We start from the raw sequence: 23246 nt of genomic DNA, 5'->3' as shown, positions 1-23246 counted from the left end.
TGGTGTTAGATTAGTGGTTGCGTGTCAAATTTTCATTCGTGGGACAGAGTTGGACAGATTTGGGATAGGGTTATTGGGGACATGTGATTTCCTCATAGTGATTGGCGTCTAAGGAAAGAATAGAGTGGATAAGGAACAGTGAGGTGGCAACGTCTGGTTGGCTTGAGATAGAAAGAAAATAAGTCTGATGCCATGCACGTGGGTGGTGCTTCTCTGGGGATAGAGAAAAGACAAAAAAAAAAATGACATGTTTAAGGAAAACTAAATTGGGAGATAATTGAGTTGTGCTTTTATTGATAATAGGAGTCTGTTTATATAGAGGATTACAAGACATAGAATCAGAGTTGTACAAGGAAAGATAATTGTACAATTAATCAGATATTTATGAATATCTCCGAGAATATCTCTAATTCAAAGTCCTATTACAACTAGGTCAAGTAACCTAGAGTTTGGGCTAGACACATATTCTGGATTTACTTGAACACTCCTCCTTGTGTCGTCCAAACGTGGTGCTCTTCTCGTTGCCTCATTAAAAACCTTGCCAAGTAACAAAAACCCAGTGGGACAAAAATAATCTCTATTGAAGAGGAAAAAGAGCACAACACACCCTTCAAGTTTCGAGACCATACATGTAGACATCTCCCCCTGATGTCTGCATCTCCCCCTGATGACTATGGTACTGGGAATTCGGATAACTTCCGCAAACGATGCTACCAACATGTTTCTCGAAAGTGGAATCTAGGCAATGACTTAGTGAGTAAGTCTACCATGCTGTCCTCAAATCGAACTTAATTCATTTTGATCTTGAGGAGAGTCTGTTGTTGCTAATTATGCTTGGTATTGTCGCTTTTGATGTAGCCTTGCTTCATTTGTTCAAAACAAGCAGCATTATCCTAAATGCTTGTAGGCTCATCTGTGGTAGACTTCAAACCACAATTGTTCGAACATGCGTAATTATGGATCCAATCCATATATATTCACGAACCACATCGTGAAGAGTAATAATCTCTACATTGTTCGAAAATATAGCAACTAGGGTTTGTTCTGTAGACATCCAAGTTATCACGGTTTTTACCCATGGTGAACACTTAACCAGTTTGGGAAGACTTTTGTGTGGGTTAGAGAGATACCCAATATCAGCAAAACCTTCCAAAACACATCATTTTAGGTTGGGGATAGAGGACGCAGGCCAGTGCTGGCGGCGTTCCTAGTGTGTGATGGGTTCGAATCCATCATCTCTCTGTAGGGCTATACAAGCCCATATCAATCGTACATCTTAAATACTGAAAGATATCTTTTACACCAATCCTAATGGCGTCGCGTTGGCGCAGAGCTATATCTTAGCTAACAAGCTTACTGCAAATAAGATGTTCGGTCTTGTGCATTGAGCTAAGTACAATAATGCGCTTATTGTACTCAAGTAAGGCACTCCTGCCTCTAGCACATCTTCGTCATCATCCTTTAGACGAAAAGAATCCTTTTTAGGATCAAGACTACGAAGGATCATAGGGGTGCTTGAAGGTTTGACCTTTTCAAAATGCCTAAGCATCTATCAACACGATGCTCAAGTTCCAAACCGAGACATAATCGTGTTCTCCCAAAATCCTTCATCTTAAACTCGGATTTCAAGTGTTCAGCGGTTTCCCTTAACTTTTTAAGGGCTTCCAATGAAGATCATGTCCAACATGAACCGTGATAGAATCCGAAACTTGTTATGGAAACGCGCAGGTATATCCCTTCCCAATCAAGTAGTCACTTTAGTGAGCATTTCAACCTTATTGCAATCGCGCTCCGTGGTCTAGAGCCACTTGACTTGGGTAAATGAAGTCCACCATGAACCTTCACATATATTCCATATCTAGATCCCCATAGAGATACATAGTGACCACATTCGTAAGCTGCATGATCAGTTATTCAGAACCTACCAAACTAACAGGGTAGTGGAGTGCAGTGACATCCATTACGAGAGAATATATCTCATCATAGTCGATTCCAGGGCATTTTGTGAGAAGCCTTGTGCCATAAGGCAAGATTACCATATCTTTTTCTCAACACGCTTTCTAACGAAGACCCATTAGTCAATAGGTTTTATGTTAGGAGGTGTTGGCATTACTGGCTTGAAAACCTTCCTCTTCGTTAGAGAATCCATCTTAACCTAGATCCCGTCTTTCCATTTAGGCCAAATTTCTCTACGTTGGCATTTATTCATCAATAGAGTGTGGTTCGATATTATTGGACTCAACATACTCATGCCCAATGAAATGCGCGATTACATCAATTATGATGAAGTTTTTATCCCACGTCTCTTGTACACTAGTGTAATTTTCATAGAGCTCTATATTCTCAAGAATAGGTTCTGACGTTGAGGCGTCCCCCAACGATAACCATAATCCGGAAGATTTTCATGAGACAGATTTTGAGGCTTGATGATCAAATGATTGGAATGAGCCAAAGTATCCTTCGAACCCACGCGCCTCCCACCCATCCTAACTGGGGCCATGGCCTATAACACCAGAGTGCCACTCTATTTGGTGTTGGTGCCATGCCTAACTCCGTATAGGTTGGTGTTACGTCCTCTCGTAGGTACGTCCTTCCTTGTAGGCATATTTGCAGCAGATATGTGTGATCTCGTCACTTTAACAGGGATTGAGATGAGACATAGTGAGGATAGACCACGACAATTCTTGTCGTTCCTGCTAAACATTCGTGTTCTTATCTCCTCCTAACGATGGGAAGACTGTCTCATCAAAGTGACAATCCACAAGACATGTGGTAAAGAGATCGCCTAGCAAGGGAATTAAGTGGCAAACGATTGTTGGAATCTCAAATCCAATGTAGTTGCCTATTCGTCTGTAAGTACCCATCATAGAGAGTTGTGGCGGCGTAATTGGCACACTCAAATATGCATAAGTACGATACTTGTACCCAGTCACTAGCTGTAACACAAAGGTAGATTGAGTGGTGGTGGGTCGTAGACAAATTAGTGTAGCTGCATGCAATAGTGCAACACCCCAAGCGAATATAAGGAGATGGGTGTGCATTACCAATGTCCAAACTACCATCGTAGTCATTTCGGCGAGACCATTTGGGTGTGTTCATGGGAACATGATGTCCAACATCTGTCCCAATGCAATAACCATCGAAAGTCTTCGATGTAAACTCTCTAGCATTGTCAACTCCATTTGACGAAATAGGATGATCCAGGGAGTGAGCCCGTTGTCATATGATATGTGCTAGGAGTGTAGCATAAGCAACATCATAAGTGGACAATGGCACAACACATGATCAGCGTGTTTGCGTGTCAACCAACATCATGAGATATTTAAACGTCCGCAAGTTAGTTGAATCAGTCCACAAAATCCCCAAGGATTCTATGTAAGAACAAAATGAGTATTTTCATATCATTTGCATAAGACGGTCTCAATCTTAACTTCCTTAAGGAACTGGCTTTGTAAAACGAGTGAGAGGTTTAGAAGCAACTAATAAGGATTTTGGTTGGGCCTGGGTGTCTGAAACGCTATTTGAAGCAAAGTTGGTGATTGCAGTATCGCCTAGGGTGCCATCCATGGCATCATAGATGGGGATTGTGTCAACCCTAGGCTGGTGGTGGACGGCAGCGGCACTAGAGGCAGCGACTGCGGTCACACTTTGTCTAGGAATCAACTTTTGATTCATGCTTCGTTTTGCTCAAGAGAAAGGATGTCCATGTGAAGTCTTTAGTAGACAGATCATCATATCATGACTAGGATGACCTATCCTGTAATGACAAAGCCAATATGTGTCTAAATCCAAGAGATCTTCTCTCATAACTTTATTGGATTTAATAGCTCAAATAGTGACATAGAGTCCACTAGAGAGACACACAAACTTCTCTAAGATGTGCCTTTGTTCGCAATCGTTAGAGGTATTCCAAAGGAACTCATTTCGGTTCTCTACATGCGTTTTCGCATGGAATCCGTTGGCTATTCATAGGTGCGATTTGCCATAGGAGCATAGAGAGTTTCTGTGACTGTAATCAAGGTGCCATTTGGAAAGGGGAACTTGGGCTATTCCATGTCCTTGAATTAATACTGATAGCCTAGCCATCATAGTCACAAAGTAATATGGTCAGAATCAAAATGGAGTCATAATGAAAAGAACTCGAAATTTTATTCATAAGCCAACAGAGTACATCATTGTATTTTAACCATTAGGAGAATCTAATCCAAATGCTAGCTAATGCAAAACAAAGGTAGTCGTTTGACTTCTTTTAGTAACTCCAAAATAAATATGACTAGGTGAGTAGAGAGATGTCGGTGGAGCAAAGCTCGCTTAAGTATTACTTATCTCAAAACCTTCCTAAACATCATACTCATTTTGGATGAGGCTATGTGAAGAAAAACTAAACCAATGACATTTACTACAAAGTAATTAAAGTATTTGGCAATTGCATATTACATCTCTCGAAAAAATAAAGACTTAAACAGAATTGGCGATCTATTGATCCCAACCAGATTTGTAGTCTTCAATCCTTCACTCTAAATCATCTTCTTGATCTTCTTGTTCCACATAGTGAGCTTCTCTTGCTTCACAATATGTTTTATAGGCGGCGACAATTTCTTCACGAGACCTACAAATGTGTGCCCAATGACCGGATACTCCATATAGAGAACATACATCTCTTTGCTTAGACTTCATTGATTGAGGCGCTTTGAAAGCATCATTTAGATGACTCTTAGTGTTGGTGGTGCCACCAACATGGCCAGAGGCGTTGCTTCCCTCTCTCTTTCTACGTTGACCTCTTCGGTTCTGTGTTCGCCTATTTTGGTGGTTACCTTCCCAAGTAGAGCGATTATATGGACCAGAACGTCCAGAAGTATCCCTAAGATTAGGGTTTCGCTCTTGGCGCCCTCTCTTAGGGGCGCAATTATAATTAGATTCCGTAATATGCTCTGTCTTCAAGGATCTCGAAATTATTGTTCTTCACAAGAATGTTGTCATGCTTTTCAGCGACATTTATAGCTCCAATGAGCTCATGAAACCTTGTGATACGTCTTGCAGTAAAATCGATTCGATTGTTCTTAGCAACCATCAATGCAGAGACGGGGAAGGTAGAGAGAGTCTTCTCAATCAACATCACATCTGTGATCTCTTTACCACAGAAATCCATTAAGGATTTAATGCGAAGTGCTTCCGAGTTGTAGTCAAGAACTGACTTGAAATCATAGAAGCGGAGGCTATGCCATCTCACTTCTAGGTCAGGAAGCAGGGTGTCACGGACGTTGCTAAATCTTTTTTCGAGTGAGACCCACAGCCTTTTGGGGTCTTCTTCATTCATACATTCATACTGGAGTGAATCATCCATACGACGAGTCATTGGGATGATGGTTTTCGCCTTATTTTCCTTTAAGGCTGCTCTATTTGCTTCCAAATTTTGAGCTTGCTCAACAATTAGCACGTCCTGGTTGGGCTTTACAATTGTATCCAAGATTCCATCATCCTTGAGATGCTGGTGGACATTACGAACCCACCTGTGATATCCAGAGCCAGGTGTTCCCAATGGAGCAAGGTCCAATTTGTTCAGGTTACTCGTCTTGAAAGAGAACAAGAAAAAGGGTTAGTTTCTGAGCGGAAAAAGCTACTACGAAAACATATAAAATTTCTGAACGTAATCACTCCCAAGAAATTAGGAATTTCTTAGCGTAATCGCTTCCAAGAAATTCAATTCCAAGAGGTATTGGATTATATCGAAACAATGACGTAAGTGGGCGATCATAAATTCTCTACAAACTCTAAGTTTGGAGATCTCAACAAGCTCTAAGCTTGGAGTGAGGACGAACCCCCACAGTTCGGCTTAATTAGGTCTCCCCTATGATGAAGAAAGGGGGGTAGAAGAAGGAAGTTTGCAAGTTCTCGGGAAAAAGAATAAAAACTTTAAAAAGGGTAACTTTTAGTAAAAATTACCTTGAAATAGGATGCCGGAAATTTTGGTCTAAAAAAGTTGCCGGAAATCTGACAGGAAAAGTCGCCGGCGGTGGTTGACCGGAAAGTTGACTGTGGGCTGGGCTGGTCCTTCTCCCTTTTTTTTTTTCCCTCGGCCCAGGCCTATTTCTCACCTTTTTTTTTTTTTTGCCCAGACCCTTACATGATAGTCTTCCTTTGACTTCTTCTTCTAGGTCTTGATCGGAGCATGGGCTTTGTGGGCATAGTGGGTTCTGTCAGGACTTGGGCCATGTGGGCTTTGTGGGGCCGCGAGTCTTTCCCTTTTTTTTCTTTTCTTCTTCTGCTTCTGCCGGTTTTTTTGTAGGAAATTCAGTTGGCCAGTTCAATAACTTTTAGGCCGGTTTTCTGGGTTTTGCTTCCGGTTCCTGAATCCTGGCATTAAAGCGCTGATGCTAACAAATTTTGGTAGCAATCGGAGGTCCGAAAGGTGGTGAACCGGTAAAGTATTTGCTGCCGGTGGTTTGGAAATTCCAGTGGCCGATTCGGTAGGTTTCCGGCCGGTTCTGGTGGTTCTGCCACCGGTTCTGGATTCCTGGGGTCGAGGGCTTCAAGTTGTGTGGCGGACGCAGAAAAGGTTTCAAGGTTTTGTATTCGGATTTAGGGTTTTAGCTTCTTGAATCAAGGTTTGGCTATTTGTTTCAGGGTTAGGGCTTCGTGCTGATAACGTGTTAAAGGAAAACTGAATTAGGAGAGAATTGAGTTGTGCTTTCATTGATAATAGGGGCATGTTCATAAAGAGGATTACAAGACATAGAATCAGAGTTGTACAAGGAAAGATAATCGTACAATTAATCGGATATCTATGAATATCTCCGAGAATATCTCTAATTCAAAACTCTATTGCAACTAGGTCAAGTAACCTAGAGTTTGGGCCAAACACATATTCTGGATTTACTTGAACATGAGATTAATTTAGTTTAACTAAAGCTATAGCCATGCATCTCCGTTATATAAATTAAATTTTTTTTTTAATTATAAGGAAAGACCTCTACAACAACTTAAATTGAGAACATCGAAATGGAAGCATTGAGCACATTATGAGGTAGTTTATTATTGTAGCTATAAGCTCCAATCTGAGGGCCAAGATTAGCCAAAACATTTGCCGTGAAATTGGCTTCCCTTCAAATATGATTGAATTCAATACTCTGAAATTGACTGGCTAAGGATTTTATAGGGGAGGCCACACTCCCTAATTTGTAATTCACACTCTCTCTTTCATTTTTTGTTGGGACCTCCATATTTGCTCACCTGACCTCTGATGCTCTTTACACCTCCTATCTACTTTTGAAGAGTAAAATTTGCTAACTAAACCTCTTATAGATAACCAATTTAGCCTTATACATATGTTCCTGAGTATTAAATATGATCATTAAAGATGAACTTTAATGCAACCAAAATTATTTATTTACAAAAAAGATTGAGATAGTTATTGAAAAATGATAAAAACTTGTAAGAGCAACTCCAACAGCTTCCCTATAATTTTTGTATTATAGGGAAGCAAAAGTCAAAGATTTAGCTATTTTTTCTTCTCCAACTCCAACAGATTCCCTATTTTGCAGCAATCTCTAAAATCTCCATAATTCTTCCTTAAATTTTAGAGATTGCTGTAAATTTAGGGAATTTGGTTTTCTCTCTCTTCATTATCTCTAAAATAGGGATGGTTATAGGGAATCTGTTGGAGCAAAAGAGGCTCATTCTTCCCTAAAATAGAGTAAAATAAAAATATGGGGAAGCTGTTGGAGTTGCTCTAACTAATTAAAAAAATCATAAAGGCTATTTCAACCCTAATGTATCATGCTTAACTAAGAGTTTTCTTCACTAAATTTTCATGCCTTTTGGTTGCTAACATTTCAACTAAGGTTGTAGAACTAAATTGACTCATTCTTTTGTTTTTTATTTAGATTTTTCTTATATATCAGTTCACAATGTATTTTATTTAGTTTACATGAGGGTTTTCTATCCTTTTTTTTTTTTTTGAGCTTGTTACAGATGAAAAAGACCTTTGTTTAATCTTTTTATCTCTTGCATCATAATTTTGTTATATAATTCACCAAATAGTTTTGAAAACATTTTCTCTCTCTTTTTTTCTTTCTTCAAAAAATTTTCATGAAAAAAAAAAGAGAAGTGTTAAATGAGATTTGAAAATGGAAATGAAAATAATTATATTGCGTTTCAATTATTGTTAAATTTTGGAGTTGTGACCTGTTGGTAATTTATGAGTTCGATTCTCACAGACATATGTAAGGATAGGGTGGGCTAAGTTTTTTTTTTTTTAATTAAAACAAATGTTTTGGAGAGAGAAAAAAAAATCTCAATAATTAGTTGTCTATGACTATGACAGTAATTTAATATGAGGACACACAAGTGATACAATAATGAAAAAAATGAGAGAAGCTAGTGAGCAAATTAGGAGGTCCCAATAGAGACAAAATTTAAGTTACCAAAAAATGAAACATGGAGTGTAGATTGTAAAAAAAAGGAGTGAAATGCGGATTTCACTCCCCATTTTATATTATGCATCAAAGTACTGATCCGCCAAGGTGTATGAATTTTGTGGTTGATACAAGCAATAAGAATTTTTGAGTCTCCGTCAACTTTAATTCTTGAAAGACCATGCAAAGCAGCGGCTTGCAAACCGGCCAGCTGGTAGAGCAAAAGCTTAAGCTCATAGCATATTAGACAAGCCTAAATTTTTAGCAGAAGCATTAACTGGAATCCCACGATCTTTTCTAATAATAAAATCTGCAGCAGCTTGATGCAATATTGAGAACAGAACCACCAAAATTTAATCTAACAAACTCAGAGGGAGGGGGATTCCATTTAATTATCCGAGAGTTTATGGAAGCATTTTGTAAAAAAGACACAGGTAGATAAGAATGTAGCATAGTAGCTGCAGCAAAAGCTATTTGTATAGCATCTTTCTGGTTGTTACTAAAAATCAAGTCATTTCTAGCACGCCAAACATGATAACAAGTAAAATAGATTTTTGAAAAGGTGACATTTGTATTTTGGAACTAATTTGTAGAGAAAGATTCCAACCAAGAGAAGAATGAGTCATTCAAGTCTGAAGTTCTGAACAACTAAAAGAGGAGAATGAGTCATTCAAGGCTATGGCATGTTAATGTTTCTCATACATCAACTATTTTTATCACTTTGAGAACTCATTTTACCACTTTAATGACTCATTTTACCACTTGAGGACTAATGTCGTAACTAAGAAATTTTACCACTTTAAAGAATCATGTTACCACTTTGAGGACTAATATTACTATTTTGAGGACTCATTTTACCACTTTAAGGCAATTGTATGCATGTCATACGTTAACATATTGTAGAATTTTCCCTAAAAGAGATGCTAGAATAATGCCAAACATTAGCAGTAAAAGGACAAAGAAAGAAGAGATGATTAACAGTTTCCAATCATTATGACAGAACTGACAATTAATCTTGATCAATATTCATATGAGTATGAATATTATCCTTTGTTTTAAGTCTACCTCTGATAAGCTGCCAAGCAAAAACCTTAATTTTAGGGGGAATTCTTGCCATAAGTTTAGATCTTGAATGTTCCGGACTTTTGCTAGTAAGAAGATCTGAGGCTGATTTAACAGTAAAGTTACCATGACTAGTAGGTCCCCAAACAAAATGATCTTGATGATTAAAGTAAGATATAGGTATGGCAGAAATAAGATTCAAAGTATCAGCATTCAAAAAACCCTGAATTTAGAGAGATTCCACTTGCCATTATCAATATAAGAAGCAAAGGTTCAGAGAAGTCTTCTGGAATCAGGAACCAAGTTATAGAGAGGAAAAGAGTAACATCAATTGTAATATTTTCACCATTTCCGACTATCCATCTTTTTTTTATTTTTTTTTCCTTTCCTTAATGTAATAAATTTATGTTATCTAAGATACCTGTCCAAGCAAAAGAACTATTCTTGGAATTCTTAACTGTGAAGAAAGAGTGTTTTCTTAAGAAATATTACTGCTAAATTCTCACCCACAAATTGTTGGGATGTGTAAGAATTTTCCAACCTAATTTGGTTCAGGCAGCTTTATTAAAAGACAAAATTGGTCTAACCCCAAGACCACCCCTGTTCTTAGGAGTACACACAACAGAACAAGCAATCGGAGGAGGATGTTCATGACCTTAGAAGAACTTTCAACCATAAGTATCTATTTGAGAAGCAAGTTTAGGAGGGCATTTGAAGCAAGATAGAAAGTGATTAGCCATACTGATACATGTAAGATTGGCTTTGAGCAGAGTTAATTTCCCTCCTTTAGACAATGAATTAGATTTTTGCATTTTTAGAAATATCCTTTGTGTTAAGAGGGTTAATTCCAAGGTATCTACTGCCAATAGAACTTTTATGTTGAATTTGAATAATATTGGAAACTGAAGATCTAATATTAGAAGTAACATTAGAAGAGAAAAAGTTTTTATTTCATTATAGTTAATTTGTTGTCCCAAAGTTGCAGAATAGCTATTAAGAACATGTAGAAAATTCCTAGCAGCAGTAGGAGAAGCCTTACCAAAAAGAAGACAGTAATCTGGCAAAGAGAGATTAGATATTGGTTCCTTGGGAGAAAGTCAGAATACCCAAGTGATGTTTAGAAAGTCATGATAGAGAATTGAGCTTTCTAAGGCTATGTTTGGGGGGGCTTTTTTGCTCCCCTGCTTATAAGCACAAGAGCATCAAGTGTTTGGTGAGTGAGCTTATCCTCAACTTTTGAAAAAAGCTGTCCCAGCTTCTATCTAAAAGCAGAAGCTGACTCCCCCCAGCTTTTAGAAGCCAGAAGCTCGCTCGTACTGTAGCGGTAGTTACTGTTCATTAATGAATTTTTTTAAATCCCGGTTTCTACCCTCCGTTGGCTGAAGCAATTATGCCATCAAACCCTCGATATCGATATCAGTCTCTCGCTCTCCCATCTCCCTCTGCTCGATCACAGAACGCATCCCATTCTCCCTCTGCTCGATCTCGGCTCGATCTCCTCTGCTCAATCTCCCTCTCACAGAACCCATCCAGTCGCCGCCGCATCTCGATCTCCCTCTAATCACAGAACACATCTCGGCCTCACTTGCATCTGAAATTGAAGCCTCAATCAAGCAAGTCAGTCTCTCTCCCTCTGCTTCGTTCTTATCTTTAATCTAATTGTTGTTATAATTGTTTTGATTTTCGTAGTTCTTGTTAAAGCTTTTGCATTGTGACTTTCGTAGTTCTTGTCAAGAACCAAACACCGATATTCTGGTTGCATTGTTATAATTGTTGTGATTTTCGTAGTTCTTGTCAAGAACCAAACACCGATATTTACTCAAGTAAGAACAGGGATTTCTTGTATCGAATCAGGATATTTACTCAGTTGGAGAACCAGATGAATTCTTAGTACTAACATAAAGGTAAATTTCTGTTACACTTGGCCAAAAATGGCACCATTATCTTTTGTCAATGCAGAGACTTAATTTGTGTCATGTGAAAACTAAAGGGAAGAAAATTTTTAATGCACATACGTACTTTGTGTTTTTGAATTCCCATTTCTAAGTTTCTGTTTCACTATTTCTGAGTATGGTCCTACGAGTTTTGCTTTAAAACTTGATAAAATTCAGAGTTTCGATATTGAGGCATTGAATTATTTGAATATCACATTGATTCCTTAAGGCATTAAATCTGTTCGTGTACTGTTTTTAATCTGCATTGGTTTTTTGTTTTTTTGTTTTGAGATTGTGTAGGGAATCATACTTCAGTCTTGCTAATTGATTGCTGCATGGTTGCCTGACTAAGCAGCAAATGGACTGGAATGCAAACATTGTGCTGCAATATGCTGTTGTTGGCTTGTTGAACCTGAAGAGAAGGAGTAAAGCCATTGGTCTGTTGCAATAAATTCAGTTGGCTGTGTTTGTGAATTTGTGATATAGAGCTTCAGTTCTTTACCTTTTTTGCTTTTTTCTATTTGGATTTCAGCCATTCAGACATTGTCATGTTATTTAATTTTGTGAGTTTGTCTTGCTGGCTTGACACTCTTTGGCTTTGCCATGAAAAGTTGAAAACTCATCAAGTCCGAAACTTTCATAATTTCCAGCTTCTTGAACTGATGATCTGTTAAACTGCTGTTTCTCTTGAATTTGAATTTTCAATTCCTATTTGATCTTTCATGCCTTTTCCATAGTTGGAATGTGATTTTTAATAGATTATAACTTTGAGGAGGGAATTCAGGAAATGGTTCACTTTATGTTTGGTAAAAATTGAATTTTGGAGACAAAAGGATGTTTTGGGCTCATGATACAAGAGTGTTTCTATTGGTACTTCGAGATCCCGAAATGAATTATATACGGATACATGCACATGGTGATAGACATTTTGTCCGCAGTAAAGAAAGAGAAGGTTATGGGTCAAGTGGTGAGATAGAAATGGATGATGATGTAGAAAAAGAATATCATGGTCACAGTGCACAAGAAATGGAAGCAATAAGAAATAGCATTACTCAAAGTTTGATGAATGCACGTAATAACGTTAACATTTGATGTGAACCAGAAACCATGATTTATAATCATATAGTCACCATGATAAAGATAATAAAGATTAAAAATAATAAGAACATAATAATGAACATAAAAATGATATAGTCACCATATAATCATATAGTCACCAAAATAAAAATGAATAAGAACATAATAAAAATTAAAAATAATAACAAGAGCATTTGAACAACATTGTTTTGTATACAATTAAGGCAAAATAATCTCTCATGTCCAATTTAGTCATTCCACAAACAAAAAGCACAAGCCAGCTTGATTTACCAAACACTTTGCCACTGCTTCTGCCACTGACAGCTCTTATAAAAAGCCAGTTTACCAAACACTCAGCAGCTTTGCTTTTCAGCCACTTATTCTCATAAATAAGCAGAAGCCAGTTTTTCTGAAAAGCCCACCCTATCAAACATAGCCTAATTAAAGGTTCAAATATAGCTCAAAACTTGAAAATAAGGTGGTGTATTCAGTTCCAAGTAATCAACGATCCCTTCATTACCAAGTAAAACCTAAAACCCAGTGGCTGCACTTGGGCAATATTAAACTGCTCTTTATCAAGATTAGAACTCAGGTGGCTGACATGTTCTCCCATCCCAACTACTATGTTAATCCTCCCTTCTAACCGATCATGAAAGCATGTCCTACCAGTCTTACCATACAAGGGGGTTAAGAAAAGTAAAATTCCAAACAGCACCGCCCAAATATCGCAATAAAGCATCATCCATATGGTTCAGCGAGTATAGGGGCATATTGAGTTCTTAAAAGAGAAAAAGTGATTATGAACGTCCTCCAGAATATTAAAGGCAAAATTAAGTTTTATAAAACAAAACATAAGGAATCCAATAGACAAACAAAAACCATTCCAATGGCTAACTAATTGTATCTAGCCAGTATAGATGATGGCAAGCACAAATGCTGGGTAAGTACTACATGCCACTGATCAATAAAAGAATTGCAGATTCAGATACAGAGTCCTTGAACAGGCATATCATATGTCTCCCGTTGCAACTGTTAATAGTTGTAATCACGTCTCAATCCCAGCAAATGTTAAAGTATCAAACTTAACCTGCAGTCACCAAATATCATTATTAATATCCAATTCATAGTAAGACCAAAGCTTCTGAAAAGTAAACGTTATGTTAAATTCCAACATGAAATAGGCAATATGTATATATAAACAAAGTTGCATATCCCAAACACAAAAATATAAGCAAGCTGTAATGAGCTGAGGCAAAGAATTTAGCCAACTGCCTCAAACTGATAAAGCAGCTGAGGCAAGTATCCCAAGTTTGTTGGATCTAGACTGCTCCACACACACACAGAATAGCCACTCATATAAACAAGGCACAATAAAGAGCCTGCCCGAAGATCGGACTTATAATACCATAACCAAGCAAACCATCCTACTGTTCATCTATTCTCTATACTATCACTCAACTAACTACTAGCCACAATCTCAGCCGAAAGATGGTGATAATTAACTGAACAATCACAAGATTATCAGAAAGGGTTAAAGTTTGCATCATAAATTGCAGGACTACTCATTACTCTCACAAACTGATTTTGACAACAAGAGAGAACCATAAGACCTTTACAAAAAATAAAAAGCTAACAGCATCGCGGTAAGAAGTGATCAGTGAACTTGACTCTATGTGGTCAGGTCAGTCGATAAAGCAAAGTAGACCCTATTTATCTGGCATTAACAAAGTTATAATCATATATAAATAGCAAAGCTAAACAATCAGTAAGCAAAATGAATTAGATACTAAACACATAATATTACTTAAAATAGCTAAGGTAAGAAACTACATGACACAATTGAGTAATGCAGGTAGAGAAATTACCATTTAAGCTTGAGCTTCAACCTCTTTATCCTCCACATCAGTTGCAGCAATATTTGGCTCTGCACCTTGGCCATCCTCAGTAGGGGGCTGAACTTGCTCGTCCTCTGGTAGTGGTTCCTCCACATAGTCATTTTCAAAAGCATCTGGTGGAACCTCATATATTCTAACTTGTGGCTTAGATGGATCCTTCACCAGTACATACTTACCCTCCTTCAGTTTCATACACAAGTCCACAATAGACTTTACAATTCCCCACATACTGGCCTGGTTCAGATTAATCTGCGAGGAAAACTCCTTGGGCTTATATCCATTCACAGCCAAAATCACATGGTTGAAGTGATCACGAGGATGAACCCTTGAAACATAACCCAACTTCATCATATCAGCACCAGCCAATAGAGCTTGTGCAGTCCATTTAGCCAACTTGTTAGCATTGTTCTTAAGCTCATTGGCCAAAACAGCACCCCTCTGAGTCTCCAATTTCTGCCTCCAATCCACACCAGAATATTTAGGATCAAATTCATTGAGCGCATTCAGAGTCAAAAACGACCTCTGGTTGTTAACCTCCATAACACTCTGAACCTCACACCTTGCAACCAGAGACACCTCACTGTCCAGCTTCCACCTTCTGTACCGATAAGCAACAGAGGCAACTTCCTCCCCTTCATTTGCAAATGGGTTGGGCTCCTCGAAAGTGACCTTATTCCCATCTCTAACCAAAACCTGCTGAGAGAAATTCTGGTTAATGTAAGCAGCCTCAACACTCAATGAATAAGCTGAATTGATATCGTCCTTGGCTTCGGGCAGGGGCTCCTGAGAGGTCTCGTGGACCGAAAGCAAGTCGAGCTGAGAGCCATCACGCTTGTCAAAGAACAACTTGTTTCCAACTCGCTGAACCACAATGTCCCAAGAGTAAACTGACCTCGGCGCACACATGAGGGTCGAGAGGATCGTATCAGTGGCGAAAACGGTAGCCTTGTCTTCATTTGCAAGTCGGCGAATGACTGGATCATCAGTGGTTGTGACCTTGAAGAAGTTGCGGTTCTTGAACCGCTCCAGCCTGCGCTCATTCTTCGGTGTGATTCGATCAACGGTTCGGTCATAGGTCTCGAGTGCGCCGCAGAAGAGGAGATCCTCCGGCTCAGGGACAGTGAAAGAGAGCTTGGAGAAGGTCGAGAACGGGATCTGATCCAGCATGTTCCATTCCGGCTGGATATCCACCGACGATTTGAACACGGCAGCTTCACGGCGGGGCATGTTGACATTGGATCTGTTCATGTTGTAAAGCCGGTCACGGCGAGCCCTCTCCTTCTCAGCCTCGCGCTTCTTGGCCTCGACCTCCTCGTCGCGGCGGTGAGGGAGCTGCCTCTGCTGCTGGAACCTCCACTTGGGGCCGAATTTGGGACGCGGCGGCGGTTTTCCGTCGACGAGGCGGAAGGTGGAGTCGTCATCGGCGTTACCGGGGAACGACTCGTCGTTGGAGAAGTCGAAGACGGCGTCGGAGGGGTTTTTGGACCGGGCCGGGTTGTTGAAGGTGCGGGTCCAGTCGGCGATCCGGCCCAGCTTCTCGGAGCGGGAGAAGGGGGCGAAGGGAACGTTGAGGGGGAGGTTGGAGGTGTTGGTTGTGGTGGTGGCGGAATCCGGTGGGCCCCAGCCGTCGGGGTTGAAGGGGACGCCGCCGACTTCGAAGCCTTCGACCATGGCGGGATTCGATTCAAGGGTTTCAGAGATTTGGTGGCGGTGTTTTGACAGTGGAAAACGATACTGAAGCGTCTGGGTTTCGGATTAAAACCCTAGAAGAAGCGGAGAGTATATATTCTAGAATTTGTATTGGGCCTGCCGACTCTTGTATGAGGTGGGCCTTATCCCTTAAGATGGACAATAAGACTACATATCAGACCAAAAGAAAAACAAAAAATGTGGAGGATTTTTTTTTGTCTGAAAAAAAAAATGTGGAGGATTTGAACTTGGAATCTTGATTGATTGGAACATGCTAAAACTCTTCTCTTCTTCTTTCCAAAAAAAAAACAAGAAGAAGATTGGTGCGGCTACCCTCACGCCTTGTCCATTAATGAAATCATAGAATACATGGGGGACATGGTGCCTTAACCTCATATTACAAGAAGCATCAAAATAACCACCTGAGATAATATCAAGCGTCTCACCTAAGAATATGCATTCTAACATGCATCTTTTTGGCAAAGAGTGCCCTACAGGATATTCCATATGCTTTATAATTGTGGTGACAAACCAGAAAATCAATGCTCACGCTGAGCCATGAGTTACTAATACTATCAGCTTTCCTAGTATACTGCCACCAGAAAAATAACCCAATGACACCAAGTTTCATTTCACCATTAGGAGGTTGCGATTATTTGACAAAGTAAGGAACTCACCTCCTACCTAGAGCAGAGATGGCACACAAAGTGTGTAGGACGGGACAAAGGCCATATCTCCAGACTAAAAAGTGGTCGGGACTTATTGAAAGCATAAAGTAAATTACAACTACAAACACAAAATAGTTGAAAACTAAAAGCAACACAATCCAGGTTGGGCCCAACACCAGGACCCAGGCCCAAGATTCGTCCAAGAATATGGGAAAGGCCCACCAGGCCCAGAAAAGCTCCTGTCGCATCCCCACCGTCGTGCCACCACCCCCATCAGCCCATCTAGCCTTCACCGTTGTCGCAGCCCCATTGTTGAATCCTTGCCGCTTGCTGGACCTAAGATACCAGATCTGGTAGGGGTTTGCCACCAAGGATCGACACAGATCAGATCGATCTCCCCATGGCAGAACAATCTCTGATCCCATCTTCTCTTCACCACGCAGCTTGCTATTCCATTGAGCCTTAGCGCTACGTGGCTGTGAACACCACCTGCACCCTCCACTTAATTGCGATAGCCACCATCGATCCCGACCTCACTTCTAGCCATCATAACCTCATTTCCCCATTTTTAACCCGGATTCCAGACCCAACATCTCACCACCAACCCACCAAGCAGCCAAGAGAGGCGCTTAAACAACATGTATCATCCGACGACCAAGTCGCTAGGACGTGCTGCCGGACGGAGAAAAAAACTAGCAAACAGGCTCCAAGCGGGTGGATGCGCGTTCTGGGTTTTTAGGTGTTAAAACTCTATTACAACAATGTTGTTGCTCTGTATTTTTTCTTCATGCCTAATTCTATATACACTAAAACAAGGTTTTTGGTATCTTAGGAAGAGTACCTTCCTTAGTAACAATTTGCTTACTATTTTGCCCCTCCATTTTCTCTATTTTTACATTGTTACCCTACAGGTGATTGCAGCCTGCACTGCTGCATGCTTGGGTTTGCTTCTGCGTGTTCGGTCTTTAGAAAGACAACTAGTTCTTTGATCTGCAGGAATAGAAAGAGTGAGATAGGGTGGGAAAGGTTAAGCACGACGCTCTCTATTCTTCTTTGCTTCGCATGAGAAGAGAGAGAGAGAGGGAAAGCGAAAGGAAACGGCCTCGGTATCCGCTTCTAGGAGAACTGGTCTTCGTCGGAGCGAGGCAGATTGCAGCCTCCTTGGATGTGATGAGCCCATCTTTTTCACTGTTCTTAGAGGTATTTGTTGAATTTTTCCAACAAATTCTTTAAAAGTCACTGTGAAAATTGATATGTCACTAAGTTCGGGTTTAGGTGATGGAGGCTTTGCTGAGCATGTTATTGAAGGAGGGGAATGCACCTGGTTAAGTTGGAATTACGTCTTCTGGATTTTGGTGTATGTTAATGAATTAGGCAAGTGTCTTCCGAGTTCATCTTATCATGAGGTGAATCTTACTTGTAATTAATGTCTTATTATTAATTTTCTCTTTGGTTAACTGATATACTTTGATGGTAAATGAATTTCTTTCTGTGATCCAAAGGATATGGATTCTTTTACAGATTCCTACCAACTCAACAAAACCTTTAGGAGTAATGGTCTTGAAGTCTCGAGGAGTGTTCCCTGAAGCACGTTGGTAATGGATTAGAGTAGCAGCTTTATTTGGATTTATTCTTTCATTCAACTTCCTTTTTATTTTGGTACTTAATGTTGTTAGCCAGATAGCCACCCTCAAGTATAAGGGATACAAGTAATAGTATAGGAATTTAAGAAAGGTGGTCGAACCCAGGAGAATTGGGTTCCTTTCACTAGCAAGAGTCTTAACCTATGGATAGCTAGAATGTGCAAATGTACAATCATAAACCTAAATCCACAAGGAAATCTAGACTCATGGTGAGTTTGTGCATTGCAGTGGTGATGAAATTGTTTGTTGGATAGAGTGGTGAACCAAATTAAAACAAATGCTCAAATGTAAACTAAACTACTATAAATTAAACTAGTAATATAATGGATGAAGTTAAGGTTTGGATTGTCTAGCACTAACCTATCTTGCAAGTAGACCTGTAAATTGACCGGATTTTAACTTGGACCTACTCCAGATCCGTGGCTATTAGACAGGTTTTGATTGAAAATTTTGATCCGTTGATCCTTTAATGATCCAAATTTGTTAACCTATTTATTTAATAGATCGAATACGGATTTAGGTCGATCCGATTTGTTAATGATCCGGTCCATTTTTGTAGTAATAAGATATTATTTTTTATTAATACATTATTATTTTAAAATATATATATATAATATTAAGAATTTTTAATACAATTTTTTTGCAAAAACCTAAGGGACGGTCGTTGTAAACATAGTCCATCACCCAAGAAGCATTATTGATAAAGGCTTTGTTTAGATTACCAAAAAGCTAAGAAGGTTGTAGAAGTACAATTCATTCATACGCATCATTTGACGTCTCTCTCTTCAGTTATCGAGTGTAGGGAATATTTTGATAATGTAATTCTACTTTCGGTGATACTCTTCATGTTGTTTTAATATTTTATTAAAATTTTATGAGATATCATGATATAGATTTAATATTAGTATTTAAAATTTATAAATATTTAAAATTATAAACAGATCGTATTAGCGGATCTAGTATCCGTTATTCCGGCAGATACAGATTTGGATCTAGCTATCAACGATCCGCTGGGTTAACGGAGCAGATTCGGGTTGAATTTTTTTATTAGTAAATGGATTTTGATTTAGGTCAATCCGGTCTATTTACAGGTCTATATGCAAGTATTGAAGCTCAAATATAAGTGATGTTATTATAAGTTCCCAATTACCCTCTTTGTATCCGAATAAGACTACAAAGGCCTTAAACTTCTTTAATGTTATCAATTTCAACTGGATAAGTCTAGAATTGACTACCAAATAACAAATCCTATTACCAGTTAAGTCTCAATTCATTATTCCGAGATGCAAAATCCTTTGAGTTTAGAAAATTATGCAAGCAAACCAATCCTAGATCTAGGTGATTTTAACTCACAACCTTCACATGCACATAGAGGATGCTATCATGCTATCAATGCTCATGGTTAACTACTCCTTAAACATTTTTTCATGAGATGACAAACCCAACACATTCAAAGTAGTTAAGCTTGAATTAATGCATTCACCTTTTGAATTAGCATATAAAGATGAAAATCACAAATAACATCAAATGAAAACTAAAACATCAATTCATACAAGTTCGGCTAGAGCTTTCAACCCAAGCCCCGACAAAATAACTATTCACTCATAATCATACAAATTAGCATCAAATCTATAAAGTACAACAAGGTAGATTAAAGAGTTAGGGAAAAAATGAACTAGTTGAAGCTTGACAAATCAATGGGTACCTTCTCCTTCAATGTGAATCCTCCTTAACAGTGGAATATATGTATGGATGATGAATGTCTTGTTGATGGTGAATGGAATGGTGATGAAGATATGATGCTCCTTTGGCTAACTGTGAGTGGTAGTGATGGAGTAGTTGTTATGTGAAAATACAAGGACAGAATGTGTTTTTATGGAAAATGGGGATTGCAGTGCACGGATCAAATCCTTACTGGGCAGCAGAAACCAAAATAGCAAACTGAACACAAATTTTGGTCACGCAGTGAAAACCTCAAATATAAGATTAAAAACACTGCGAGGCTCTTACTCTTGAGAGCCCAAAATAAGAATCATCTTATTAAAAATGATATGTTCTTTTACAAACTTAAATAGTACTCGCTCGGCTACAATGTTTAGACAAAAGCTAACACAAAGTTTGTCTATCTTCTTGAACTCCTTCACCTGAACGATCACACGATCTTGCTCTTCTTTCTTCACAGTCTCTCTACTAATCTCAAGAGAGTTTTTATGCATATGAAAACATGATCAATAACACTCGTACATGGACTAAGTGTATTGACTCTTTGTGAAGACTCTAACTCAAACAAACATGCAAGACTCTATCAATATTCTTGCGTCTCTGGAAGCCTCACCTTTTGCCGTATGTTTTTCCAAGCTATATGAATAGCTGCCGTACCAACCAAAACAATCAGATATCTACCCTAATTCCACTTCTACAAGGAAACAAACTTTTGTGTTAAAGATGGCCAATTAAAGACACCAAACCTAGAATATTTAGGAAATCAATTACACCCTTTTACACACAGAAAAATATCTTCAAATAAATAAAAGATATTAAACACATTAAACTGCAAAGATACTTTCCCGTTTTGTATGGGAATGTCAACACATCAAGTTGATGAAAACTTGTACCTACAATCTCCCCATTTGGCATTCCTATACAAAACATAAATTAGGACAACCTGTCCTCCTCAACAAGTACAAGAGGAACATCACAACTCTTCATCCATTCATTCCTGAAACATTTCTCACACATTGGTTATCTATGCATAACGTTATCACAGTTATGAATATGCTTTCTCCCCCTTTTTGAATAGGAATGACAAAGGTAACTTACGTAGCTGAAGCAATGTAGAAGGAGGATCATAAATAGATGAGGCACAGTAGACACTAGCCCAAGTCGAATCAATAAGAGGAAGATAGTTCAAGTATTAATACTTCCCCTAAGTGTGATCATGTTATGAAAGATGCAAGAATGAAATGCAAACACGCAATGAGTAGGTTTGTATCCAAATGCTAAGAACAGATTTAATTCTCATAGCTTTTCTAACAAGAGCAATACCACTTAACCATAAACAAGAGTGCAATAAAATAAGTTCACACGAGTAAATTGATTCCGACAATCACAAGGTAGGATAGAGGGTGATCAAGTATTCTATACCTCTTGTTGTGAAGAGTGAACATATCTCAAGATGGAGTGTGTAATATTTGTGGAAACCTGAAAAGCAAGGCTCACATACAAAACACATTTAAGCACATAAACTTTATTCCCCCTTATAACACAGTGTGGATGTGATTTTGAATTTTTCTTTTGGCCTTTCACACAAAGTAACATTTTTACTCAAGAAGACTACGACCCATGTAACTAGTATTATGCTAGTAGCTCCCAAGTCAAATGACTTTAGGGTACTAGATGTAACAAGGACATCCCAAATAGCACATCTACTCGAGTCAATAGCTTCACAATCCACCGGGGTGACCAAACCATTCTTGTTTCTTCCCAATCCTAATATTGTTTGTCATGATTGAGGCCTGTTTACTATGGGAATAGCCTAGTCATGCTCCATAAATCATTCTCCCTTTTTTTTTTTTTAAGGAGCAGCAAAAATAAGGAAATATTCCGTACAAGAGTATTGAGAACAGGCCAACCAACAAATATGACTTACCACCACTTAGAATATGTGTGCGTGTGAGGATTCAAGGTGATAGAGAATATATTGTTCAAGCTCACACTTACAGAGTGATGCAAGAGCAAAATCAAAACGTGCTAGGCACCTCATTGCACACAGATTTAAGGAAAAGAGTATGGCCCTTGTCAATCTAAGTTCAAAATAATCTGTCAGACACTCGGGGATACAGACCACCATTTCAATCCTGAATTTTCAGAAACTGAACTAAACACTACAGAGACAAAACTAATAATGCACCTATCTTATGATAAAGTTAATAATGCACCTATATTACGATGAAAACATACAACATGAATGCATGCAAAATGGATCAAGCGAAGTGAGAGTATCGATACTTAGAGCATCCACCAACGGTGCTTCTAAGTGATTCAAATTGAGTTCTGTCTAAGGGCCTAGTAAATGAATTAGCCAATTTGTGTTTAGTAGGAATGAAAGCAAGCTTAAGCATATTATCAAGATTATACGTAGGAATGAAGTTTTTGGGGTTGTGAATATACCTAGGCTGACAAAGTTTGTCAGGACTTACCGAGGAGCTTTACTGAAGTGTTTGGTGAGCCACACGTGGTTCTGATTTTGCAAGCAACTTGGAACCAGACCCATTTTCACAAGAAATTTGTGGTTGACTTGATGAGCTTTCACATTCCACACTTTTTACAAACCTCAAAGGCTTGCAGATCTCACCATTGTATCAAAATCCCTCTTTGTTGCAATGAGCTTTGCCTAATCCAATCATTTTTTAGACTTTTTCAGACCCTATAGAGAACTTGTTCAAGCTTTCCTTAACCTTCAATAATTCATCCTGCAACTTCTCATTTTCAAGGGTTAGAGAAACATTTAGATTAGATTGAGCTTTTATTTCAACCTTCAAAACTTTGATTTTGTTAGTGAGCTCATCATGTTCCTTGTCTTAATCTTAAGACCCGGCCTTACCTTGCAAAACTTTGATCTTATCAACAAGGTTAGCACACTCTTCTTCCCAATCTCTCAAAGAAATTTCAAAATTTTGCTCAATTTTTTCTTTTTCCACTCTCAATGATTCAATTTCTTTTTCAAGTTTGTAATTTTTTCGAAGAACAATTTTTGAAGCATTATACAATTGCTTGCATTTTTCATTTGTTTCTTCATCAAGAGTATCATCTTCTAAATCAGAAACATCAGATAATTCAGAATCAAAAGAGGAAGTAAGAGCCA

General features: G+C 38.6%; 1 protein-coding gene and 1 non-coding gene across 2 annotated transcripts; both read right to left on the bottom strand.

The window, feature by feature from the left end:
* Positions 1-13281: 13281 nt before the first annotated feature.
* Positions 13282-16154, bottom strand: LOC112164791 (eukaryotic translation initiation factor 3 subunit D). The gene is made up of 2 exons (XM_024301102.2): positions 14353-16154; positions 13282-13574 (listed from the first exon to the last, which is right to left on the bottom strand). Exon 1 carries the CDS (start codon positions 16051-16053, stop codon positions 14356-14358), a length of 1698 nt encoding a protein of 565 aa, XP_024156870.1. The 5' UTR covers positions 16054-16154; the 3' UTR covers positions 13282-13574; positions 14353-14355.
* On the bottom strand, positions 13958-14042 carry LOC112168540. Its single transcript, XR_002924301.1, has one exon. It is a non-coding gene; the product is annotated as a small nucleolar RNA Z196/R39/R59 family (small nucleolar RNA).
* Positions 16155-23246: the final 7092 nt, after the last annotated feature.

Source organism: Rosa chinensis, chromosome 5 (genome assembly GCF_002994745.2).
Source record: "Rosa chinensis cultivar Old Blush chromosome 5, RchiOBHm-V2, whole genome shotgun sequence".
In the NCBI taxonomy this organism is placed as follows: Eukaryota; Viridiplantae; Streptophyta; class Magnoliopsida; order Rosales; family Rosaceae; genus Rosa; species Rosa chinensis.
Note: the sequence above shows the minus strand (reverse complement) of the source record. Positions and strands in the feature narration are given on the sequence as shown.